The sequence below is a fragment of the Topomyia yanbarensis genome, chromosome 3 (genome assembly GCF_030247195.1).
Source record: "Topomyia yanbarensis strain Yona2022 chromosome 3, ASM3024719v1, whole genome shotgun sequence".
NCBI lineage: Eukaryota > Metazoa > Arthropoda > Insecta > Diptera > Culicidae > Topomyia > Topomyia yanbarensis.
In genome coordinates, this window is record NC_080672.1 from 151,987,757 (window position 1) to 152,013,641 (window position 25,885).

A 25,885-nucleotide genomic window follows, 5' to 3' on the forward strand; every position below is an offset into this window, starting at 1 on the left:
TTCGGGTAAATGGCTTTCGGGCGAATGTCATTCGGGCGAACGTGACAGAATCTCTGTACTACCCTTCGGCTCTTTGAAGTCGCCAATGCAAAAAATATATGAAATGCGAAACCATGGATTGGTGCTGGTACGTACATCGGAAATGAGAAATTCGAAAATGGTCTTAAAGTATGTCATTGGCTTACACTTTTCCTAAAAATCAAATTTTAAACAAAATGGTGGATATTTGAGCAAAAAAAAATTTTCTTTGAAAAATCAAAATATAAAGAATGAAATGCCTAAATAAAACAATAAGCTTTTAAACGAAAATATAGTGAATCGATTGCTTGAACCGTTCTCGAGATTTCTTTGCTAACGATTATGAAAACATAGTTTCGAGAAACTCGCTATTAAAGTTAGTCATGAGTGCGTTTCGACTTCGTCTCATCAGAAACTGACACTAGCTTTTTGTCGGAATAGATTAGCGCCGGTTTAACGGTAAATCCCTAAAACTAAAACACTTTGTGTTTCCATCGAACGACTGATCAAACGTGATGTCCCACCCGAGCAGAAGTTCTGTTTATGCCGATAAGACACATTGAAGCAGAAACTATTAAAGTGTTCACAAGAGTCTAAACCAAAATTTATTTATTTCCCAATCTTCAGAAGGTAGGACTAGTTGGGGCGGTTTTAGAAATTTATTCCCAAAATGTTTATATTTCAATGTATGTATAAAAGAAAGAAATCGATTATTTTGGGAAAGAAAACTCCTATGCCGCTTTAAGGTTCAAGTTACCTATTTTGAGCATGTGTTTGAATTGAACGTTTGGTAGTATGCGTAGAAAAAATGATATTTGCCACCGGATTATTTTTTCTTTAATTAGATTATAGATGTTTTAACCTTAAGGTCATTCGCTTCTTCGGGTTAGAAAAATCTCTTATGAAAAATTTCTAACTGTATGTGCGGAGTCGGGACTCGAACCAAGGTGCACTGCGTACAAGGCAATCGATTTACCAACTGCGCTACGCCCACCTCTACACCGGATTATTCATTCATTTAAACCTTTTCAAAACTCTAAAAGAAGAATATCAATCGATTCATTAGATTATCACGATTCAAATCATGCAAAATAGCTGCGGGAAACCCGAGCAAAAGAAAAGCCCATAATACCCCCATGGTCATGGGGTTGGACATGGGTTTTGAAATGGGTTCAAACCATGAAAATACCATCGCCATGGTCTGATAGATCCCATATATAATACCATATGGTGTATTTATGGGTTATTGAGATCATTTTATGGTATCTTGATGGTTATGAATTTTGTCACGGACCATATTTAAGGCAATATATACGCGAACGGAGGTCTTAGTGGAATGTACGTAATGTTTCAAAGATTTTCTTCCATTTAATTCCACTATGTTTTTATAGTTAGATGCACTTGCACTTGACTATTTAACAGATACCGGTATTTCGATTACTACTTGTAATCTTCTTCAGTGTTTGTATCAGTCTATAGGAAATTACGGGATTGTAAAGTCGTTTTATCTAGGGAAGCGGGTAGGCTGTGGTCGGTGGGTACATAGGTGCATGAAGCTGACCGTTTTTTGCATGTAGGTAAAATTTCGAAGAGCCATGAATATCCGTTACCTTGGTCTCGATTTAATAAGAAAGGAGACGAATGTTTGAAAATTTCCAAGCTTTCAGCTACGTCTAATTTCCAAGGATTAGAGACTTGACGCTGAATTTTAATATCTTCTATAGTTAAGTTATGTTTTTTCTGAAAAAGCGTGTTCCGCTACCTTGGATTTGAAGTGGAATGGTAAATCTTTAGCAGATTCTCTAGAAGCTTTTGCTATTTCCGCAATATGCTCTTTGAATCGAATTTCTAATGTTCTCCTGATTTGTCCAATATAAACTTTATCACAATGTGAACATGATATTTTGTATATCCCCGATTTGCTCAGTGTTTCTATCGGATCCTTTGTGGATCCAAGTATTGATTTTAGCTGGTAATTTTTACTACTGAAAACTAGATCTACACCAAACTTTTTTAATTTTTTCCTAAGTGGATAAGCTGTATTCTGATTGAAATCTACTGCTATCCTTTTCAAATTTTCAGTTGTTGGAGTTAAGGTTGTGAGGTTTTGCTTATGAAGTATTCTAGATTTTTTATTAATTATTGATTGGATGGTTTGCTCTGGATACCCGTTGAGCTTACCTGTTTTGAAGATGAATTCAGTTTCTTTAGTTTTTGCTTCTTCCCCTAATGGTAGAGTAAGCATTCTATGGACCATGTGGTGAAAAGCGGCCATTTTATGCTGATGTGAATGGTTTGAAGTATTTGGTATAATTCTCTCAGTATTTGTAGGTTTCCTATATATTTCGAAAGTCAAGGACCCCCCCTCTCTTTTTACAAGCACATCCAAGAAGGGCAAATTGTTATCTTTCTCTTCTTCATGTGTAAAATTGATATTTTTATGGATGTTGTTAATGGTGTTCAACATCCGGGATAAATTTTTACGTTTGATAATACAGAAGATATCGTCAACGTATCGCCACCAGCGTTCTGGTAGCTCACCTTTTTCTTTTAAACATTCTTCTAAGTTTGCCATAAAAAGTTCACAAAGAAATGGAGAGAGTGGGTTACCCATCGGAGCACCCGTGGTTTGTTTATAGAAGACACCCCGGAATGTGAAATAATTTTCTTCCATGCAAAGGCGAGTAAGCTGGATATAAGATCTTACTTTGCTTTTCCATAGACTGTTGTTATTTTGTTGTAATAACCAATCCTCTAGTAGGTTAATTGAATCTTTTACAGGGACACTTGGGAATAGTGCGGTTACGTCAAAGGAGACCATAATCTCATCGTCTTTGATTTTACCTGAGTTTTGAAGTTTGAGAGTGAATTCTTGTGTATTGGAGATGGACCGGCTGGAAAACTTTTTTGGCATATTTTGAAATTCTTGTACTAGCCATTTTGCAATTTTTTGGGTTGGGGCACCTATTGATGAAATAATTTCTCTGATTTCATTTCCGGGTTTGTGAATTTTTGGGAGTCTTTTTATTCTGGGTAAGATGGAATTCGAAGTTTTGAAACGAGTGAGATTCTCACCCAAGAGGGGTTTACAGTCTTTAAGAGTTTTTTCATTCACATCAGCATAAAATGGCCGCTTTTCACCACATGGTCCATAGAATGCTTACTCTACCATTAGGGGAAGAAGCAAAAACTAAAGAAACTGAATTCATCTTCAAAACAGGTAAGCTCAACGGGTATCCAGAGCAAACCATCCAATCAATAATTAATAAAAAATCTAGAATACTTCATAAGCAAAACCTCACAACCTTAACTCCAACAACTGAAAATTTGAAAAGGATAGCAGTAGATTTCAATCAGAATACAGCTTATCCACTTAGGAAAAAATTAAAAAAGTTTGGTGTAGATCTAGTTTTCAGTAGTAAAAACTACCAGCTAAAATCAATACTTGGATCCACAAAGGATCACAGCCTACCCGCTTCCCTAGATAAAACGACTTTACAATCCCGTAATTTCCTATAGACTGATACAAACACTGAAGAAGATTACAAGTAGTAATCGAAATACCGGTATCTGTTAAATAGTGAAGTGCAAGTGCATCTAACTATAAAAACATAGTGGAATTAAATGGAAGAAAATCTTTGAAACAACATAAAAAGGTTTTCTTCAAACCTCAATATTTTCAAAGATTTAATTTATCAATTTCCATTTATCAATCCCATTTGAAAGGTCGTAAGGTATTGGTTTTCTTGAGAATTAATCAATTTGATTATTTTTCAACAAAGTTACAACTTTTCAAATAGAACCGCATGAGCGAAATCAACAACAATCCCTTGCAGTAAATTGTTTTGCTGTTCAGTGGGCCGAAGAAAACGGATTCGAATAATACTTTACACCTACCATTGCGCAGTAAGTGAGAATTCTACTGGACTACGTCTGATTTTTTTTTTTAAATTCGAATAAAGCTGAATTTTCTGAATTTTTTTCGATAACTTTATATAATTAAAAATCCTTTTTACATGTTTGAAGTCACAAACTAACTAGGCTCCAATTTTTTTGGCACGGTTCCGGTTTTGACAACTGAAATAAAAAATATTGCTGTCAAAAAAGGAAAGGAATTCTACTGTATATCATAATTAAAATTACAAAAGTTGCTGATAACTCTTTTTATAAGCACTCTTTTTAATACATGCGAATTTTTTAAATTTAAATGGAAGTTTACTACAGCCATACGCATAATTGTCTTATATTATATGGTAATGCATATGAGACAATTATGTGTAAACTGATACTTAGGTGTGAGTGTGTGCAAATGCCACGATGCTGAAAATCCATAGCGTCTACCGCTTATTGTACCATCCGGACAATACAGTGAACATATTGCTTCTTTCGCATATGACAACAAACATGCGGAACTTCCCAGTATGTGATGGAATGATCAGATTCTCCCTTTGACGGTTTTGTCTGAAACATACTTGCAAATTTCGCACTTTCCTCGTTTTGGAAAGGTTTTCTGAAAATCCGTTTTTGTTTTATTTATAGTTGTCGTAAATTCAGCGAAATTGAATACGAATCACGGGCTCATATTTCCGATCAAATAGAGTAAGAACACTATATTTCGCCACCCTAAACAAATGATTCCGCTTAAATTGCTTTTAAATCCGTGTTTTCTATATATTAATGAAGTATATAGAACGTATATAGAGAACTATCCTTCCTTGCATCTACCCGATTACATTTTACTGATAAATATTAATATTTCGTAGTAAATACCAATTCTCATCCAATAATAATTGTTTTAATTTTCGTCCCTCGTTTTTAATTTTCGCCACCACTTAGAGTCAATTTACGCCACCCTTGAATTCTGTAATCAAGTTATACATTTTTAATGCCATAACGTATTCAAAAATCGAAATAAACAATTATGAACAAAACGAAAATAATTTGTGTTTCATTATTCAGAAACATGTAATTCATTTTATTGAAAATTCAGAAAAGTTATAAAAAGTTTTTGTATCGTAGTTGAAATCAAACGTTCTTTTTGCGGGATTTCCCTTTCGCAGTTTGCTTCATCAGTTTCTCTTCTCGCTTCTTTTCGTTCTTCATTTCTGTTGCAATCTTTCGCTGAATTCGTACAACTTTTATATTCTCTTTCTCTTCATTAATACGCTTTTTTTCTTCTTCCTTCTGCTTGAATTCCTGGACGAATTCATCTGATGTTAACACGTGGTATCGTTTCGACTTGTATTCCCGCTTTGCAACACGTTTTGGAGTTGGTGGTATGTTGAGAAAATCCTTCAAAGGCGTCCTTGAAGGTCCTGGCACTGCAACATCGAAAACTTCACTTTCCTTGTCGTGTGGGGTTAAGGGCAGTGTATCCAAATTTTTCTCAGTGGATTCATTCGCGGACGTTGGTGCAGCAGCAAAAAATTCACCGTAATCAAAATCGCATAACTGACCTTTTACATTTTCGTGCGGTGCGTCTACTACTTCCGGAAAGTTTTGCTGTAGAGCTCTAAAGATGTTGAACAATGCTGCGTCCGCATCGTTGTCCAGACAGACGAAATCAGTTTTGTATTTTTTGATTCTCATCTCTCCGATTGCTGATGCACATTGTTTAAGCGTCTCTTTTGCTTGCTGAAGCTGTGGTTCCAAAGATGGTTCAACGGAAATTGATACCGATTGTGGTGTAATTAACTCCTGCATTGCGGCACTTTGCCCTATGCATTTGGATGGATCAATCGCATTGCGGTTCCACGGAAAAATTCCAGATGCTCTGAAGCCGTTTTGAATGGTTTTCACTGTCAGGGAGTTCCGCAAACAGTCTTGCAAAACTTTCGCAAAATTATGCGTTGTTACAGCACCGTTCGGGTTATCGCGACAAAAACGCTCTACAGCTTTCGGCCAACCAATTTTTAATGGTTTAAATGCAGCCACATCCGCAGGTTGCATTATCCTGGTTACGTTTGGATATAAAGCGATCAATATTATGTCCAGTTGGCGGCACAACTCCGATGTTTTCAAGTTGATATGACTGCTGTGACAGTCAATTATAAAAATTACTGGTTTTTTTACCTTTCTGGCCACCAAATATGGATCCAAGACGTTTCTTATGTAGTCTCGGAAGACATCGGACGTCATCCAGCCGCTATCAGATTTGGCAATGCCCCACTTCGATGGAACACTATCTATTACAGCTTTTGGGATTGTCTTATAAGGATAGATAATGGTAGGTGGAACTGTGTCACCAGATGCGAAGAACGAAAACATCGTCGTTATGTTAAGCTTGCTCGAGTTTTTTTCAACATCGTAGACATTTCGGCTTCCTCGCAAAACGAAAACTGATTTGTTTTTAGGGTTTAGATAGAAAGATGTTTCATCCCCATTAATAATGCGCTGTGGATCCTGAAGAATCTCGGTGAATCCTTCAGTTGTCAGATATTCATCGATTTTATCAAACCAGGAATGTATGTTGGCCAGTGACACCGTAGCACTTGCTTTTGTAACAAATTCTGGAGTCCGCACGGAAATTTTTGGATGTCGTTTTAGAAAAAGCTTCATCCACGTACGCCCTGAAAAACTGAAGATGTTGTGGAAAAAGCTACATTATTAAGTATTATGACCTACCTGGTACGTTATTTGGAAATGTGTGTGTCCTGAGGTTTGCGTCCAAAAATGTCTGAACATTATACAGCAACAACTGCTTTGTCACGGGAAATCCACGCCTTTGCATATCGAAAACCCATTCCTCTATCTCAAGCTCTTCATCCAGTGTCAAAACTGTTGCCGGCCCAGGTCGAAACACTATTTGATCCTTTTTCCTAAGTCGTGACCTAATCGTCGACCGAGGAATACCATAATGTTTAGCTGCTTTCTTCACGCTCATATCCTTAGTATGAATTTTGGAAATTGCAGCAGCAAGCTCAGCCTCGGAATACAATTTTCTATATCGTGTTGGCCTCTAAAGGTAATGAAAATGAATATATATGTAAATAAATGTGTAATATACGAATATAAATGTAAAGGAAACAGAAATATCCAAGGGAATTACCATTTTCAACACAGCAGCAAACCGACGCAACCGAACGCAATTGTTTGTTTACTTTTTTGACAGCAGGTGAACTGGGGGGTGAAAACTAGCACAGTAGCAATTTCAAGAACAGTGTAGGCGATTTCGCCAGGGGTGATAATTAAAATCGTGTTGTTTTTGGAGTTATATAGCGCCACCATTTGTATAGCAAAAATGTTCAAAACTTTCAGAATTTCATGTAAACAGATGATGCAAATATTTGACTTTAGTTAAAATAAACAAATTTCCTGCTGGTTCTGCGATTTAATACCATTTTTCTAGAAATTCTCGAATGTGATGTTTCTTGTTGTGTCGAAAAATAAAGCACTATCGATGGACCATTTTTTTGGTTCCAAGATTAAACGATGAAATTTTCCTAAGGACTTTATTAATTGATTATCTCCTTGTTACTAGTGTTTTTTTTATTCATGTACTTCAATTTGTTATAGCTTTATACGCTTTCTAGTTCATGAAAAAGCTGCTTGTTTCAACAGGATGGCGAAAACTAATGCAGTGGCGAATTATAATGCTTCTACCCTAGTGCAAAAATATCTTGACTTCGATCAGTACAACGGAAGTTATTCGCATTACAAAACTGCGAAAATATCTCAGCCGATATTTGAACCCCAGTATTTGAACGTTAATACTATTCTATGTCAAAAAAAACAGAATAAAATGAATTCAATAATTAAAATGAAAAATTAAGCGATTTTAAAACAGTTAATAGAATAAATTAATTGGCTTCAAATTAATGATTTGTTTTCATAATTATTAAAGAATTAAATGAATGGCTGAAAAAAGCAGTCGGATTATTAAAATGGAACGGAAAAAAATACATGAGCTGGAAAAATATGAAAACAATGAATAACATAAGTTTAATGAATGATATGAATAAAATAAATTAAATGAATCAACTGATCAGAATGAATCCAAATGATGAAACGAATAAAACACGTAAAACAAACGTGAACAAATTGAATAAAAATAATGATGAATGAAATAAATTATTAAAATGAAAGATCATATATTTAAAATTATTCATATATTCAAAATGAATAAAATAGCAAATCGAGTAAAATTAATGGAATGAATTAAACGAAAAAATAGTAAAGGGAATGAAATTTAAAATAATTTTTTTAAATAAAGTGAATTAATAAAAGGAATTGTACGAGTTTGAGAACCATTGTTTCAGAAATTTCTGCAATGTTTGGTAAAATCCTATTATTTAAAGAATGACTAAATAGTATACACTTTTTAGTATTTCTATTCTTTTTTCTTCTCGCCTTTTCGTTCTTCCTTTCTTCACGGTGTTGTTTAAGAGAATCTGGTGTTTCTATTTTATTTATGGACCTTAATTAGTTATCAGGAAATTGGAACGTTCAATATGTTTTGGAATCCAAAGATGTCTCTTTGGTCAGAGATTTCTTAAAAAAGAATTGTGCACGGAATAAAATTTTCAGGTCCAGTATTTTAATGTGCAGTTGGAAATAGTAAACTAAGCTAAGGTTACATGTGCTTGCAAGCAACTTAAGAGGAGCGTCTGGTGTAAAGTGCTCAAAACGAAAAATATTTTGTTTTACGATTTTGAAGGCAACAATAGATCTTTTATGTAATGTTAGGATTGCTTTATACATTCATTGTGCACGAAAAAAAATATCTTCAGTCACACAGAGCTACACATACGAGCGTTCCAAGAGTAAATGTCGAACCATTTCCAAGTCGAGCAACGCCGCGGCGAGCACGATAACTCTCGATAAAATGGTTTGATATGGGAAATTCGATAAGTTTTGTAAAGCTTAGTCTTGTAGTTAGTCGATGAACCACAAAAAATAGAAAAAAGTTCGAGTTTCGGAAAATGGCTTCATGAAAACCGAAAAATCTCATATTTTACTGTAAAATTCGCTCATTTTTATTCAAACAAATTTTTTATTCTGTTTTCTGTGGTTCATCGACAGGCTACACAGATTGGGCATCCTCATAAAAAAATCAAGTCAATTCGTTGATTAGTTTTTGAGTTATCGTGTCCGCTAATTTGAAAAAAAAAATAAAGATCGAGAAAAACGCTATCAAAGGGTGTCTTACATCAAATTGCATCACGGAAAAAACGCTGTAGAAAATTACCCAGTGAGTATTTCCTTCCTGGGTAGAGGTGTATTGCTTACACTGTATTTTCATCGATGTCAGTTTTTCGAAAATTCTTGCCGATAGATTGAAATCGCGCCTGGAATGCATGGCTGTTTAAAACAAAAGAAGTTCAGTGTGGCCAGCGAGATTTAGGGAGATATTTCTAGAGGTTCAATACTAACAATTAAGCGGATAAAAAGAAGTCCCCTTAAGGCTCAAGTTACCTCAAGGCTTGGTAGTATGCGTAAGAAAAATTGTGTTCAGCTTTGCCACCAGATTATCCATTTAAACCTTTTCAAAACTCTAAAAGAAGAATATCAGTCGATTTATTAGATCATCACGATTCAATTCATGCAAGATACCTGCTGGAAAAACTATCGGCTTGGCTGGATGGTGCTTTTGAAAAAGTGGCTGTGATTTTTTATCACACTACCACACCGAGCTGGGGTACGCAACACAACTGCGCAATGAGAAAACCACAGCCACTTTTTCAAAAGCACCATTTAGCTAAGCCGATGGTTTTTCCAGCAGGTATTTTGCATGAATTGAATCGTGATGATCTAATAAATCGACTGATATTCTTATTTTAGAGTTTTAAAAAGGTTTAAATGGATAATCCGGTGGCAAAGCTGAACACAAATTTTCCCACGCACACTACCAAGCGTTCAATTCTAACACATGCTTAAAAAAGGTAACTTGAACCTTAAAATGAGAGCTACAGAGAGAATGCTATTCGCGAATAAGACAAGTAAATAATTTTAAGTATTCATTTGCATTGAAGTAAGTAGAAGGGAGTGTGCAGTGTCTAGGCTGTGATGGCGATTAGATTATTGTCGATTGCACAAAAGCCACGCATTACGTCGATTACAATGCAGTCTCTTTCCAGTCACCCTGAAAGCTTGCGAGATGCTTTGTTCGGAATTCTTGTTTTGGATATATGGATTATTGAGTCCTATACGATCCAAAAGACTACTTTTTGTGACTGCCATTGAAACTTTAATTGAAGCGTTCTCAGCATAGAGAAAATATGGCAACTGAAACCTTCGCTATAAGTTCGAAGAACCCAAGTAGCAATTTTTGCAGCAAATAAATGCCTGCCTCACAACCAGTTGGAAACAAAAACCGATGTATTTTTTGTTGTAAACTGGTTATTAAGTGGTTGGCGGAACTAAAATTGCTATTGGGGAATCATTATATTACTCCCCCTATCGAGAGATCTGGGGTTCTTTGGGAGACTTTTTTTACCAAGTTTAAGTTGTGGATATTTTTGAACTTTAATTCGTTTTTTCATAATAGTTCATACCAATACAGTGAATATGACTTATTTGAACATATGTTTCATTCAAAATTCAATTGAGATTCGAAAAGTTTGAAAAGTCATGTGGAATGTCTGTTTATCAATTTTTTTTTCTTCAAACATCCATATGACTAAGTTAAGTCGAATTTTTTCTGAGATTCCCAAAGATTTCTTCAATTTTAGTATATGTAATACTCAGTCTAGAATTACACTACATTGGAGTAGTTGTATTTTTTGATTTTTTGGTAATATGTTTTCCATAGGGTAACGATTCGAAGGGATATCGTTTCATCTTTGGGGGAAAGCAGGGTTTGAACATTAATTAGTTATAGTTTTTTCATAAGACAAACATTTTGCATATTTTTGCTGGATTACAAATATTTTCTTTGCCAAGTAGGATTAATATTAAATTTGTTTCCGTGAGTGTTTCTGTTGTATACATAAATGCAAAAACTATTTTTAGGGAAACAGCAGACAAAAAATAGTTTTGTCTTCTGTAACCTACACAATTACATAGCACACATCAGATTAGGTTGAACATTAACAAATATTTCAGATTAGTAGAAGTTCTTATGAGACACCTTTGAAATGGATAGAGAAATAGCAAGATAGTTGTGAGTCGTGACAGTTGCTACGAACCCGAAAAGATAAAGAGAAAAGAAAGGGGGACGTGTGAGGGACGGTAACTGATGGTTAGTGCCGTGACATTATTTTTATTTATTATACAATATTTTGTTTCCTTACATCATTACTATAAACAATTTTTTCGCCATGACCAATATAACCGATATCTTGCAAAAGAACTCAAATTGCCACTAGAAATGAAATTCAAAAATAATGTTGCGGTACAATAAGAATATTAATTATATGATAAATCCTTTATCTTTTTACTAGGTGGATTACTTGTTAATCTGTGAATTAAAATACCATCCAACATCTACCTCACGGCTGAACGCAATAAACTGATTTTGACAATCTAGAGCCTGTTAGAAAAGTATTTTTAAAAGCGTTCTACTAGTGCTTTCTAGAATGTTTTGTATAATTTAAAAAATTGATACTCATCTTGACATGGCCGATGTGATTCAGTTTAATCAATATTGTATCAATATTCAACTTTTGGTCATACACAATTTGAGGGTGTTTTTGATTGATATCGCTAACAGTACGCGTAGCAATAATATTTTTACAAATTCCAAACGAAAGATATTACTTGAACACCGTCTTTAACAACGGATTGTATATTAGACTGGTTTAAATATATGTATATGGAAACAATTATTCCCAGCTGAATACCAGCTCCACCAGGCTCTACTGATTCCTTTTATGGTCCTTAGTGATTGTGTCAAATTTGGTTGTGCCTACGTCTACTATCCGAATTCATTAAACGGTTCATCAACCCCGAATTCTATCCCCACGAACCGCGACCGAGTGAATTGGATACAAGTACACTGCACAGGCTCACACAACCAACGCAGCCGCCAATGCAATGTGTAGTAATGCTATTTTCCGTTGCAATGAAACATCATTAGGTGCCATCAATTAGCAAATCGTGTCACCGTTGCGAATGATGCAATCTCGATTGCATGCTGCTGTTCATGTTGGTTCAGCGACCAATTTAATATGCGTTCAATGTACTAGTGGTTCAATTATGTAGATGCACGCGTGGTTTTCAGCGATAATATCTCTAAGCTCTGATTGTCAGGAATGTTAATTAATTGTATTCGAACAAAGCGGTGCTAGTTCTCAGCCGGAAGATGGTAGTCAAATCATTAATTTTTATATTTTGCACAAAGCAGTGCATTGAATCATTCAAATGTTTGCTCGCAAAAGTTCCGATAACGTTCGCTTTAGAAACGTTTTTGTAAATAAAATCCTCGAAAGCAAAACCATCGTAAAGAGAGGTTAAAACGAGGTAATTTTATCAGTAAAGGATCGATCAAACAACTCTCGAGTGCATGAACTCCTCCCTAACCATGCTGGTTTTTATGTGATTTTAATTTGAATATAACGAAACTGTGTACATGTTTTCTTTTATAAAGTAAAAATGCACTTTCGTTCGGTTTGCTGACTGACGTCACCACAACTGCATCTGATAGCTTTCAGCTGAAGCCATTCGCTGCAGCTTAGATTCAGCGCGTTAGTATACTGTCCAAACAACCAGCCCAACGGCATACTTCTGGGTTCGATGCAACCGGCACACCGGGAAACCGTTTCAAGCAAACCAATCAACGTCACGTTCGGGAGTGTTGTTTTGATATATGTACTGTTCGCTTCCTGCAGCCACCACTACATGACCACCTGGCTCCTGACGTACGCACTAGTAATATTGGCATGTTCGGTTCGATGTGATCCTGATGGAGCGTTTATTCATATGCGCCTCCGCTGCCTCTGAAAAAAGGTATAGGTAGGTATGATTTTCGGACGCGACTCTCGTGAATCGCAAACATTTTTAACTGAACTCGAATATTTACCATTTGATCTGACCGGCGGAAATCCATTCCATCTCAGTCACCATCATACTGATTGACAGTTTATTTTTAAATGTTTTTTGCGCCGAAAATGTGTTTCGTAAATTCGCATATTGTGATACTACTGTCCACAAGTAACTTTTGCTTTTGCAGTTATCTTACCCGGCCAAGCATATTGGGGAAATGGATTGTAGAACTTTCATTACATAAAATATGCAGGACTTATGTAAAATTTATTACAATGCGAATTGTAGTGTGTAAACCAGAATTGGTATACATGAAAATATTTCCAATGACATGATTACTACAATATTTATGTGTGATAGACATCTTCAGGCGTTACGACGAAACTGATTTTTATCAATGAAAAGGCTCTCTGGCAAAGCTATATTTCTTTTTTATAATCTGATTTCACATTTCAATGTTACTAATTGCAATTTCACAATAACTGATAACTGCCATAAAACTTACATCATTTCATTGATAATGTTTCATTTCGAATCATTAATTAGTATCGATGTTTCAGTATAATCTATACGTAATCAAAGAATCTATTGCTTAATTTTTCTCTCTTTTCTCTTTCTCCAACAAAAAAATAACCAAATTACTCTCGCCACGCTGCAAAACCAAAACAAACTCCGCACAATTCTGTCGACCGCTAATTGAAACACAAAACCCCAACTGTCCCGTACCATCTGTCCACACATATTTCCGGGTGTATATGTGTGTATGTGTGGGTGTATCTTGTTTAATCTCTGCAAATAAACCGCCTGCACCACGTGGAAATGCCGTTTTTCCGTTTCCATACTATGCAATTCATCCCGCAAATGCGTCCTCTATCGTGAATCAGAATGATTACGCAAGTGGATTCGACCGCTTCGAGCCGGACCAGCAACCGGAAGTAGATTTCGGCCTAATGCAATCGGATCCGGATACCGGACTCGAGCAAGCTACGTGGGAGAGCTATCCGGATAAAAATTTCCGTGGACTGCAAATGGTTCTCAGGGTAAAGATTTTATTCTCGCTTAATTTTTTAATTCGTTGGCTAGTTCATTTTGCATTCTTGCTTCGTGGATTGTTTTTGTCTGTTCCAAGTTTATTCCCTTCTCACTGTTTTGTTGTTGTTTTTTCTACTTTGAGGGGTGAGTGGTTTATCATTTTATCACACCCCACCCCGCAGGCATGTAACGCGGAAAAAAAACTTTTAAAATCTGTGCATTTTGATCTCTCGTTTCATTTATTTAGATTGTCCTAAGCTAACATTGGCGATGATAACGTTTCATTTGTATTGAAAATTCGTGTTAATTTGCATTTTCACAACTATCACTAATTTTACTGTAAAGTTCCATTTGTATTCGCGGTTCTTGCTAATATCTGTCATAACTATAGTGTAATGCGGCTCACGGCAAATAAAGCTCTTTCAAAAGAGAACTGGCGGCCACCGAATCATGATAGGGTAGTCTCGCGTTTAGAACTCATAGAATGTGCAAGTAAATGCAGCAGTTGTGACCGGCACAGTAATCATCGCCGTTTCCATGTTGAACTAATTGGATATCCTTACACTTGCTTGTCGCTTTAGTTATTCATCCACAGCGAACTCTTCCATTCATCACATTCATTTATCATTCCAATTAGCGAGCCCACTTCAAATTACATCCATGTTCAGCGCATTTGGCTTTGATGTTCTATGAATAGTAATCATCCGTCAGCATGAAAGCCTACATCGGACTCTTTAGGGTTCATTAGAAAAAACACACTTTCTACGTGTTATCTGTTTATGAAAGCCTTGATATTGCTTCTGATTAGCACTCGTTAGACGGCAAACGTAGAGTAGAGTGGAACGATGCGAGACAACAAACTTTTTTTGGAAATATATCGTCAAATCCATGGGACAGCTAGCAAGTTTGCATATTAGGATACAAAATTGTCATAAAACAAACTAACGGAGTTCGCATATTACAGGCGACACAAGTGTTCTCTAGAGATGCCACATTTTTGCTCATCTAGCCACTAGACATACAAAGTTTATCATAAACTAATTTACGTTGAATAAAAATTGTTCATTTCCACTAAACCTCACAACACCCAAATTATGAGAAATATTAAACACCAAATACATCATCTTGTTCTGTTTGACATTCTATTCGGGAAAATACTTACCTATTTATTAGATGCACGAAATGTTTAACGAAATTAACGAACTAAAATTTTTCTTCATGCAGCAGTTTCACTCTAATGAAATCGTTATTCACAAACAATGGCAGACATGAGAATAAACTTTTGACATGTACTGTACAGTGTACTATACTATTTTACTCATATTAGAAAAAGCGAGTGATTTCATAAAAAATGCTCTTATGAAAAGAAGTTGGCTGTCTCACTTCGTTCTACTAAACCGCTCTCGCCGACTGGTCATTGCTGCGATGTCTAATTTCTTCATAAAGCATGTTATCATTGCAACATTGTTACTTTTGTAGCGGTCTCTGTTAAATATTGATTAAATGGATCCATGACATCGTTATTACATTACATCACAAATCATGATAATGGAAAGGAAGATAGTGTTCTTTATGAAATTAAATTGCTTCAATTTTAAAACTATCAAGGTAAGTAGAATGATATTTGAAGCAGTAAGGAACACAAAATAAACTACCTGTAAATTCTCAGATATTTTCAATACGTCGAATCATTTTTTGAACGTTTATTTTATGAAACATAGTTTAACTCTCTCATAAAATCTAAAAATCGTACATAAGGGGTCATACACTAATTACGTAAGAGCATATGGGGGGAGGGGGAGTTTCAAAATATATTACAAATTCTTATCTGAGGGGGAGGGAGGGTTCACCTTTTCTTACATAATATCATTAAACAAGTATGAAAAATGAAATCAATAAGAAAAATATTCTTTTCATAAGAAAAGAAACTATTTCGAATTTGTGCCAGACACATTTTGAATACGAAACAAAATGAGCACATGTTGTACATCGTGTTCAAGGAAAGACGGGCCTCGAATCGCAGTGTGTTTGTAGTGGCAGAATATGATTGTTAAAGTAGTTATGGAATGTTGTTCATTGTTGCCAACGTCAGGAGCGGCGCAATTGTTTTGAAGCAGTTACAGCAATTTCTTGACTTTTGGTGGTACATTGCTCTGATGGTGAAGTGGGGTCTCAATCTGTCTTACAAGTTAAGAAGTATTGATAACCTTCATATTGTTAGGCCTAAATCCTTTTCAAACTTTCGCTTCAAACCCGCAAGGTATCCGGAAACTTTTCTGTTATGTGATTTTCAACGATCTTGTAGGCCGAATATTTCCAGAGTGTGAACTGTATTTTACTTCAAGACAATTCGAAGATGCCATATCGGAGCTATGTGTACGTTGGAACTTAGAGTAAATTCACACCAGAAGAGGATATACATTCTTTTGATTTCTGCAGCACAAGGAAATTCAAAGGAAGTGGAATTTAGCGAAGCAGATTATGTGGACCAAATCGGAGTTCCTGAATGTCTCCCAAAGGTTATTCTGAAATTTGTACTGGGCAAGAATAGGATCCAAATTAAATAACTGCAGATGATTACAGTTAAATTTAGTACTGAATTTGGTTGTATAAGTCTATAAGTATCGTTTTTGTTATCTTATTATTTCATGAATTAACAATATGATTTTTCACTACGAAAATCGCGCTAAGATCTTTATTTAGGGGGAGGGGGAGTATACCAAAATCTTACGAACTTTTATCTGGGGGTGAGAAATTGGTTAAAAAGTTCTTAAAAAGCTTTTCGTAATTAGTGTACGGTCCCTGAGAATCTATTTTTGACATTAAAAATGTCATACGGCACTATGTGGGGCTAAGTGTTATCCTAAAATCTAAAGTCTATCGATGTCACACTTTTTGGCATCACTATTCTGATCATTCATAACTCTCTTAATTATGGATGGATTTTCGGCGATTTTTTCATGAAACAGTCCGGACACAACTGAATTTAAGTTGTACTGCTATATTATTTTTGTATTCCAATAGTAGAGTAGCGTAGGAGTCAAGCAGGTCAACTTTTTCGGCGGACTCGCGCGATGGTGTTTTTGCACTGGTTTCGACAAGAAGCACTCGTTAGAAAGGTTTTATGTACATCTGGAAAAATTTAGGCAATAATGATATTATGCCCGACTAAATATTTTTCAAGCTAAATGATAAGGCGAAGGTACTTTTTTCGGTGTTTTTTTAAATCTTGGGGTACGGTAGGTACCTATACTCGAGGTTAAATAAAAGAATGTACACAACTAGAAAATTAGCGGTTCAACTTTTATTTGAATACTGAAGATTATTCAAAAATTACTTATACAAATAATTCATTAACGGCATCCAGGTAAGAAAATGAGGAAATCTGCAAATGATGTCAAAATCATGAAACCGCAGATGGAAATGTTGAAAAAACGTGTTTTGCAGCAGCTGCATCTGGTTTTGTACTTGTGAATGACTTCTTTGGTGTCTTCGTCGTCGCCACCCGATCACAAACACATAACAAAAATATTTCAAAACTATATCTCGCGTTGTTACTTGTTATAATTTACTGTTATTTTAACTACTAACGAGACCAAATTCATAACACAGCCCACTACGAAATTTGCATTATGTTTTAATCTTGTTATTGCATTCTGATCGGGCAAAGTGTGGAATTGAAGTTATGCACTCTGGCTCACGTGGTTGCTTAGCTCTGGCACTACGTTTGCGTTTTGGAGTTTTTTTGGATTCCTTTTCCTATTTACCTTTAATTATTTTATTGTTAATACACACGAAATATCTGACGCGCTTGCATTGATGACGGGCACTTTTCTTTCACACAAGCACGTAGTGTTTCAAACGCAACCTTGAATTGTTTAGAGGCTGATCTAATACTGTCGCCATCTTGAACAGATGCATTTGCGTTCTTTTTGTCCTCTTTATATCATTTTGGTGTTTCATTTTCCTGTCAAAATAATGCAAATTCACATTATAGTAATGACCTACAGTGCCCCCAAACGGCTGATCTATTGTACCGCCAAGCGTAACTATACAGCTGATCCACGGTAACAGCCGAATTGGTAGTCACCTCTAGAGAGATTCTTAACCATGAACCAAACACCTTGTATATACAGAGTGTTTGGTTCATGATTAAGAACTTCTCGATAGTCGATAGAGGATCATTTTTTAGGAAAAAAATAGTTCCTTTGGTTCTTCATTTGAAACACGTTTAAAACTGTGTTTTGAATATATAAAGACCATTCAGCACTAGCAATAATTATTTTATAATTTTAATTTAATAATTTAATATTAATAATAATAAATTATATAATAATCATTATAATATTATTTAATAATAATTATTTTATAATTTTAATATTTAATTTAATTTATAATTTATAATAATTATTTTTAGATTTTTTACAAAAATTTCTTCATGAGGGGTTTCCTGGGACCCAAAACTTTCGCCATTTTTTCGATCCCCCAAAAGAATATTTTATTTTGTTTCGCAGTGTAACAATACTACACCTAATACTTTTAAAAGCAACTGTACCCGATAATAATGAAATAACAAGATTATAACAGAACACAATTTTTGTAACATATTGTGTTATATATTGTGTTATATATTAGCGAGATATAGTTTTTCCGATCGGGTAGCGTGCATTTTAATTCAATTTGTTTCATCGTGGATTAAGTAGTGTTGCTATAATGCAGTAACAAATTTCGTCTATTATACGAAAAAGTCATAATTATTGTTCAAAATATGAACGAATGCATGTAACGTATTTCTAGCATTAAGGAATTGTTTTGGGTGACTATAGAAGTAATAAAAATGTATTAGACATTGTCACAATTACATTAAACACAACCAACCTTAGAAACGTAATATTTATCATTATTTCATTAATATTTTTTCAATATATTATGGTATATGTTAACTTACGTGCGTATGAACGTCAGTTCAACGCAGAAAGAAAGTAATTTGAAAAGGTTTTATGCATTCTGTGGAGTGAGATTGTGGAAGATTGAAAAAAATGACGGTTTTCCCTCCTCCATAAAAACAATAAACTATGATAGATAAAAAGGTAAATCTGTCTATTCTTAACCACCAAAGGCATCAGTCACAATACCAGTATGTCTCTGCTGCTACCCAAGCCAGTGCAAACAGTTGCTTTTTGTGTACTTTGTCTGAAGAACAAAGAGAACCGTAACTATTATTCTTGTGTGGGGATCTATCAAGATGACTGAGTTTCATCAACAAAATGTGATTCTTCATGCTAACACAGTGGCCATTAACTTCCGGTCTTTGCGAATAAGACGCGAGTATTGGTGATGTGGAACACTTGCTGCAGGTGAAAATTCAGCGTCGGTTTTCGGAAGTCTGCTTCATCCAGTTGAAGCACGTCAGGCAAGCGGTTCAACTAATTCGTCCAGGCGAAAAGATCTATTTTACAAAAACATTTTGAAACACGTGAAACGTTGAACTCAAATTACATGATTTGGTACCACGTACTTGCAAAGTGGAGATTAAAAGATTCATGTCGTATTTCGGAGAAGTGGAATCCATTATGGAGAACACGTGGAGGAGCTACTTTCCAGGTATCTCAAATGGTGTTTTTGTGGTGAGAATGCGGGTAGACCAACCCATTCCTTCCTACCTTACCCTGCAGTACAAAACAGAAGGGGGTGATACTATTATACAGCGAACTCTATGTACATATCAAGGACAAACTAACACGTGCCACTTCTGTGAACAAACGGCACATTACGGACAACCCTGCTCAGAAACCACTAACAAAGCTTATCTACAGAAATAAAAACACTCAGTCTCCACTATCATTCTCTGAGCCACAAACGACTGCCAAATTTGTAGCTGCTGTTCAAGCAATAATGACAACTGCGAAAGCTACGTTAAGTACCACAAACTCAACAGCTACTACCATTAATAAGGGAGTTACTAGCAATGACGGAGGGTTCACGCTCGTGACCCGAAAGAGAAAGAAGCTAGGAACAACACCTGATTGCAAACATCAAGGCAGTAACCCCGATGATGAGCCGGACATGTGCGACGACGACAGAGATATGACTCCCATGACAGTTACAGTTGACGTGAATGCAAATATCTCTGCGACACGAAAACGGATCTCCGCGCGCAATGGCTAGTTGCTCGTACAGGATCGAAGACTCTTAGTATTAATTGTTAATTATTTTTATTTTATACATCATGTAAATATATAAAAGACCCACGGCGCCTTAAGCCGTGCTAAATAAACGAAGTTAAAAAAAAGATAAATCTCCCCAATAAGTAGAAAAGATATGTTACATCTATTTGCTCTACAAACTCCCATTACTTTCGTTTTTTCAATTTTCTCGTTTGTACTTTACACCTTCGCTTTTTAACAGCCATAATGGTGCGGGTAGATCGTAACGTAAACATTTGCCTCGAAATACCCCTCGCCATCACAGTTTACACTAAAAGAGGTATGCATATTTCGTCTTCATCTGTTGGTCACTGTGCAAAATGGCCCTTAGACCAAAACTTAAACAATACTGGCTCCTCTTTCAAATGGCTCTATCAACATCAGGATAATGACACATTTTTGCACTCAGCCTCAAAGCTCTCGGTCAGATGGTGGCACCAGATTACGTGACACGTTCTTCTAACCCCAATGTAGACAAGGCGTTCGATGTTATAAAACCGCTTTTATTCCACCTAACAGTGTCTTGAGACTTTGCGTACAATTCCCTCTTTGGATATTATATCAATCAAATAAGCCTGGGAAAACATTGCGAGAAATTTCGGAAGTCAAATGAAATTAGTGGTAAAGCTATAAAATTCTCTTAAAAATAGGCGGACAATCGACTTGTTACTAAGGGACCATTCATAAATTACGTAACGCAAAAATTGCCCAAAATTGACCCCCCCCCCTCCCCCTATGTAACAAATTGTCACAAATTTTTCCATCCCCCCTCCCCTGTTATGTAACAAATTCCAAGAAAAAATTTTTTTTCTTCGATGAAAACATGTTACGTAACGATCTAGTTAACACCCCCTCCCCCCTATGTCACAACTTGTCACAACTTGTCGTACCCCCTCCCCCCCCCCCCTAAAAGCGTTACGTAATTTATGAATGGTCCCTAATGGTCTATGAAACAAAATATTAGTGTGTCTGAAATTGCAGCTCTTGATAACACGCTACCTCAACGCGATTATTTCGATATCCACTTTTTCTAAAAGTGACGGCAAAGTGAGCAACATATTTCGAATATAGGTGGACTCACAGTAGCTAGTGATTGAACGAACGATTCTGATTTGCACCATTTTAACTAATCCTAATGCAAAAAATAAAAAACTCAATACCTGATTTTAGGGAAAATCATCAACATTATTGAACCATTCTTTTGCGATAGCCTTCGTTAAATCGCTAATGAGTGCTTAAAACTAACATTTGTTTTAGCTTGTAGAGCGAAGGTCATAACTCCGTTGATTAAAATTGTTCATAAGTGCTTTATAAAATTTTGCAATCTTGGTTAGAGAAAATAAGGAAAAATCCTAACTTTCGTCGATCCGCTACATATATAAACCCATAAGGATCGAGAACGAAAAAAATCAAGTTGTTTTTGCTTACATAAATAGATAAATCGAAGAATATATCACAACAATCTTCATAGAGCATTTTTAAGATTCTATCCAATAATATTACCAGAAAACCGTTTTAACCACTTCCAGGGCACGTAAATCAAAAATTCATATACAAATTTCTATAAAATCGCTGAAAAAAAATTTCGCGAAATCAAATAGGGTGAATGTACCAATAGTTGCATATTTAAGGAAAACTTTTGTTAAAAAATCGATTAATAGAGCTATGGACAATGTTAATACATTAAACGAAACCTTTCAATCCCTACTTCATAGGAGGAATATAAAGATTCATTAATAACCGATTTATGTATTCAAAATCGCTTGTACCACTATAGGAACACATGTACCAATAGTGGTGCAATCGCTAATTTCGGTTCCTATTGTTGCAAATCCCATTGATTTGTTATGGGACGTGCAACTATAGGTACATTAGATCAACTTAGGTGCAAGGGAGCTCAAAATTCGAAGAAAATCAATTTTTTCAACAGTTATTTGAGCAAATTGCAAGGATAACAGTTTTATTATCGCATAATTTTAATGCGATGAATCGATAAAAAAAATATTTGTTGATGATTAGTACCGTAGTTAGCCGTATAACCCACTACTGCAACTATTGGTACATCTCCACTATAGGAGCACCCATCCCAGAGAAATTCACTAACACATTTCACTGTCATGGGAGCCAAAACATTTTCCACAGTCAATAAGATTATTTTGACACATGAGCAATTAACGTAAAAGTTTCTACATGTAGTATTTTCGAAAAAAAAGCCCGAATTTTATACAACAAAACTATCTGAGAATGACCCTGTGAATTATACAATGAATACTTCTGCATGTAAAAATATACAATTATACACTGAAAAATAAATGTTGAGTCATTCATCACAAAAACAAAAATTTATATTAAAAATATAAATTGCAACAGAACCCATTTCTGTATTTTTTTTTCATTTTTTCAACAAAAACCTAAAGAGAAAAGAAAAATTTTCAATATGATTGCATGATGGAAAGTTTTTCTAACTATAACTTCATATATGTTATTAGATTTCATACTATTTGACAGACGAAAAAGTGTAATATTATCACAGAATATGATTCTAAGTGTTATTTTAAATTAAAATGCTTATAACATCTAAAATGCTATAGTTGTGGAGATATTTGGAATTTCGCTCCAACAAAAACAAATATTTCCTGAAATTATGCTCTTTTCAAAAGTTTTTCGCGTGTACGCATTATAAACTATTAATAATCAAATGTTTATTGTTGCTTGAAGATGTTAAAAAAATTAAAGTGTGCTTGGATCATGGAAAAGCTTTCACTAAAAAATTTCTAGCAGAAACTTTTATCATATTTTTATATTCATACTATTTGCAGTTCAAAATAAAATTTTCTTGTTCAATGAAATTCTAAATTCCATTTCAAATCGAAATGCTAAAAACAAAAACTTTCCGAAATGTAGTGGTTCTCCAGATATTTTAAATTTTGTTTTAACAACATAACTATTCTGTTGTTTTATGACCTTTTCAGAAGTTATTCGCATCTCTCCAACAATAATAATTGGTTTTTCAAAAATCCCTTAAAATTTCCAGCAACTTTTCCCTTAGCATCAAGGCGATAGATATTGTGTGCCAAAATATATGCAGACTCGGAAAATCTAATTTTTATAGAATTTTTTTTTCCAAGGTAACGAAATTGCTACCTTCAAAGTACTTTATGGACCTGGGATCGATGATTCACTGTGAGTTACTTAAAAAATCGCCACATTTCGAGAAAAAAAAAATAAACGCGTTTTTCTGAAAACAAATTTTTCCAAATCCGTGAACACGATGCTGCGAAATCTATTCGAACTTGGAATTTTTTTTGGTATAAAGTGCCTCCCCTTATGTGTTTTACATTTCTTCATTTTCAGATTAAGGTTGTGGTTGAAAATTTTGGGCGAAATCGCGTTTTTTGCTTAAATAAGCCTCGAACTGTTGAAAAACGATAATGACGTCGCACGGGGGAAGATTAATTCATACTTAAAGCAAATTTAACAACATTTCAGATTTTAGATAATTTTATGCCGAGTCATCGTGTACACCACACAGCGCATTTTTCAAAAGACGTTTTGAGAAATGTTATGTCACCGCCTTTTTTGCAATATTTAATTAGGAAATTTATCTAAATATTTTCTAGTTGATGCTTTATAATTTAAAAAAGTTTGAATACATTTGTTGAAGATGTATCTTCGTAAAAAAGCAGCGAAAAAAGTGTTTTGGTTTCAAATTATCCATACACAGACATTGTCTCAAATCGTCGAGTTGAGTCGATAGGTATATAAGATTCGGCCTTCTGGGCCTCGAAATCAATCGTGAAAGAATGAGTGAATTCTATACATTTCTTTTTTAAGAAATGTAACAATGTACACTTTTAATATATGTGATACGAATCTCTTTGAAGTTCCTGTTTGCCTTGTTGCCCTCTGCTATACTGCTGTATTCTCAATTCGGGATGGTATATGGTCGAGCTGCGTTGACACGTTTGGTTTTCGGTAGCACCTTTTACACTCTAGATGTAAATTTTGTTCCATCCCATTCTACAGTGAATCCCAAAATTTAGCATATACTTGTGATGAGAATTTGTTGTCTACTGTTTTGGGTGACAATCGTTTACATATATTAAAACTGTTCATGTATTATAATTTATTCTTTCGTCTAGCACAGACGAAGTTTGCAAAAAGTTAACAAGAATTTTTTTAAATATAATTCCAAGAATATGTCCATAACTGTAAGCAATTGACTGCTGATTGGAAGACAATACTGTTTGATTTTGGCTATTTGAATGTGATTTAATCAAAGTGTTGAACAATTACAAGAAAATGGATATTATTGTTCAATTTATTGTATTAAATCTGTGATACCGTGATTTTTTTTATATATAAATGACTTTTATCACAAGGAACACACAATCAAAAAAAGTTAAAATGTAAGAGATCATTGAAAACCGAGCCAGTATAAGTCAAAACCGAACATTAGCGGTAAATATCCAGTAACTAGTGTTCCAATCACAGATTCATTACAGTGGATGCTGGTTAGGCAATTATTTCGATAAATTCGCTGTACGCGCAAATATGGTACATTGGAAAGAGAATATTTTTTTTAAAAAAAATTGAATAGAAAAACTCTTAGTAAACTTGATAATAGCTAGACGAATGAATATGTTGTAATTCTGCAACTAAGTTGTCAATAATATGTAAACGATATTCACGCAAAAGAATAGACAAAGAAATCTCATCTCCAGTGTATACTCAATTTTGAAGTAGACTGTATATAAAGATACAAATAACCTGGTCCGAACATCAAACTGTACTATGAGTCGTATCACTAATGGACGAACGTAGGCTTTACAATTTAATGGTTTAATTTCCGTTCTATCTTATCTCAAGTTACTATCCTAGAGTGCTGCTACTATCTACTGCTGCTGCAACTCATTGGGACGACGCAAAAGAAGGATATTTCGAACATTGTTTTCTCAATTTTCGCCTAGCAGGTCAGCACTGGTATTTAGCACTGAATGGTTGCAAATACATAGAACTGGGAGTGGCCACAACAAAATCTCACTTCCTCCTGCACGAGTATCAGTAGCGCAAGCCGGTTGCAGCCGGTAGAAGCTAAGAGCTAATAGCCAACTATGGTATCTGGGTTGAGAGGCAAACGATGTTAGCACGAAATGAGACACATAGTGGTGATGAGGGTAAATGAAAGAAGAAAATTTCCAGATTTCTTAGAGGTTGATTGGTACAGGCTGTTTAGTACTGGTTTTCTAGGGATGTTCATTAGTATAGCTCGATGTAATATGGGTGAAATTAAAAATGATTCTAATTTATGAACTTTTTGCGTTCTTTTTAGGTCACAAATAATTGTACAAATTTGCGGAGTAATTGTTTGCTTCTCGGCATTTCACATCACGATTAAAGTTTTTTTAATCTAAAGATTTATTTGAAACGCCTCAATGCGTTAGCACAACTGAGCCGTGGATCTTTCAGTTTTTTACAATAAGTAAACATAAAAAATGCTAAGAATGTCGGTCTTCCAGATCTTGTTGACGCAGCTTGCTGCTGTGTGTTGAGATCCTTTTCCTTGGCGAATTTTGACTAGTTGCTTCGGCGCATTTTTTCCGTAGTGGGCTGTATGGTTACAGAATTGGCATGTTGGTGTCTGTCCGAGATATGTGATTAACGTTGTTTGCTTATAGGTCACTCCATCATTCGGAGATTTGCATTCC

General features: G+C 35.2%; 1 protein-coding gene across 13 annotated transcripts in view; it reads left to right on the forward strand.

Moving 5' to 3' along the window:
* The window catches only part of LOC131688555 (fat-like cadherin-related tumor suppressor homolog), a 690,234-nt gene that overhangs the window by 558,607 nt on the left and 105,742 nt on the right, over positions 1 to 25,885 (forward strand). For 11 of the 13 annotated variants that reach the window (XM_058972873.1, XM_058972872.1, XM_058972882.1 and 8 more), the window contains one exon: positions 13,824 to 13,979. The exons of the other annotated variants lie outside the window; for them this stretch is intronic. In XM_058972873.1, the coding sequence (XP_058828856.1) occupies positions 13,824 to 13,979 (156 nt within the window). The remainder of the gene's footprint in view (positions 1 to 13,823; positions 13,980 to 25,885) is intronic. 13 annotated transcript variants of the gene reach the window in all.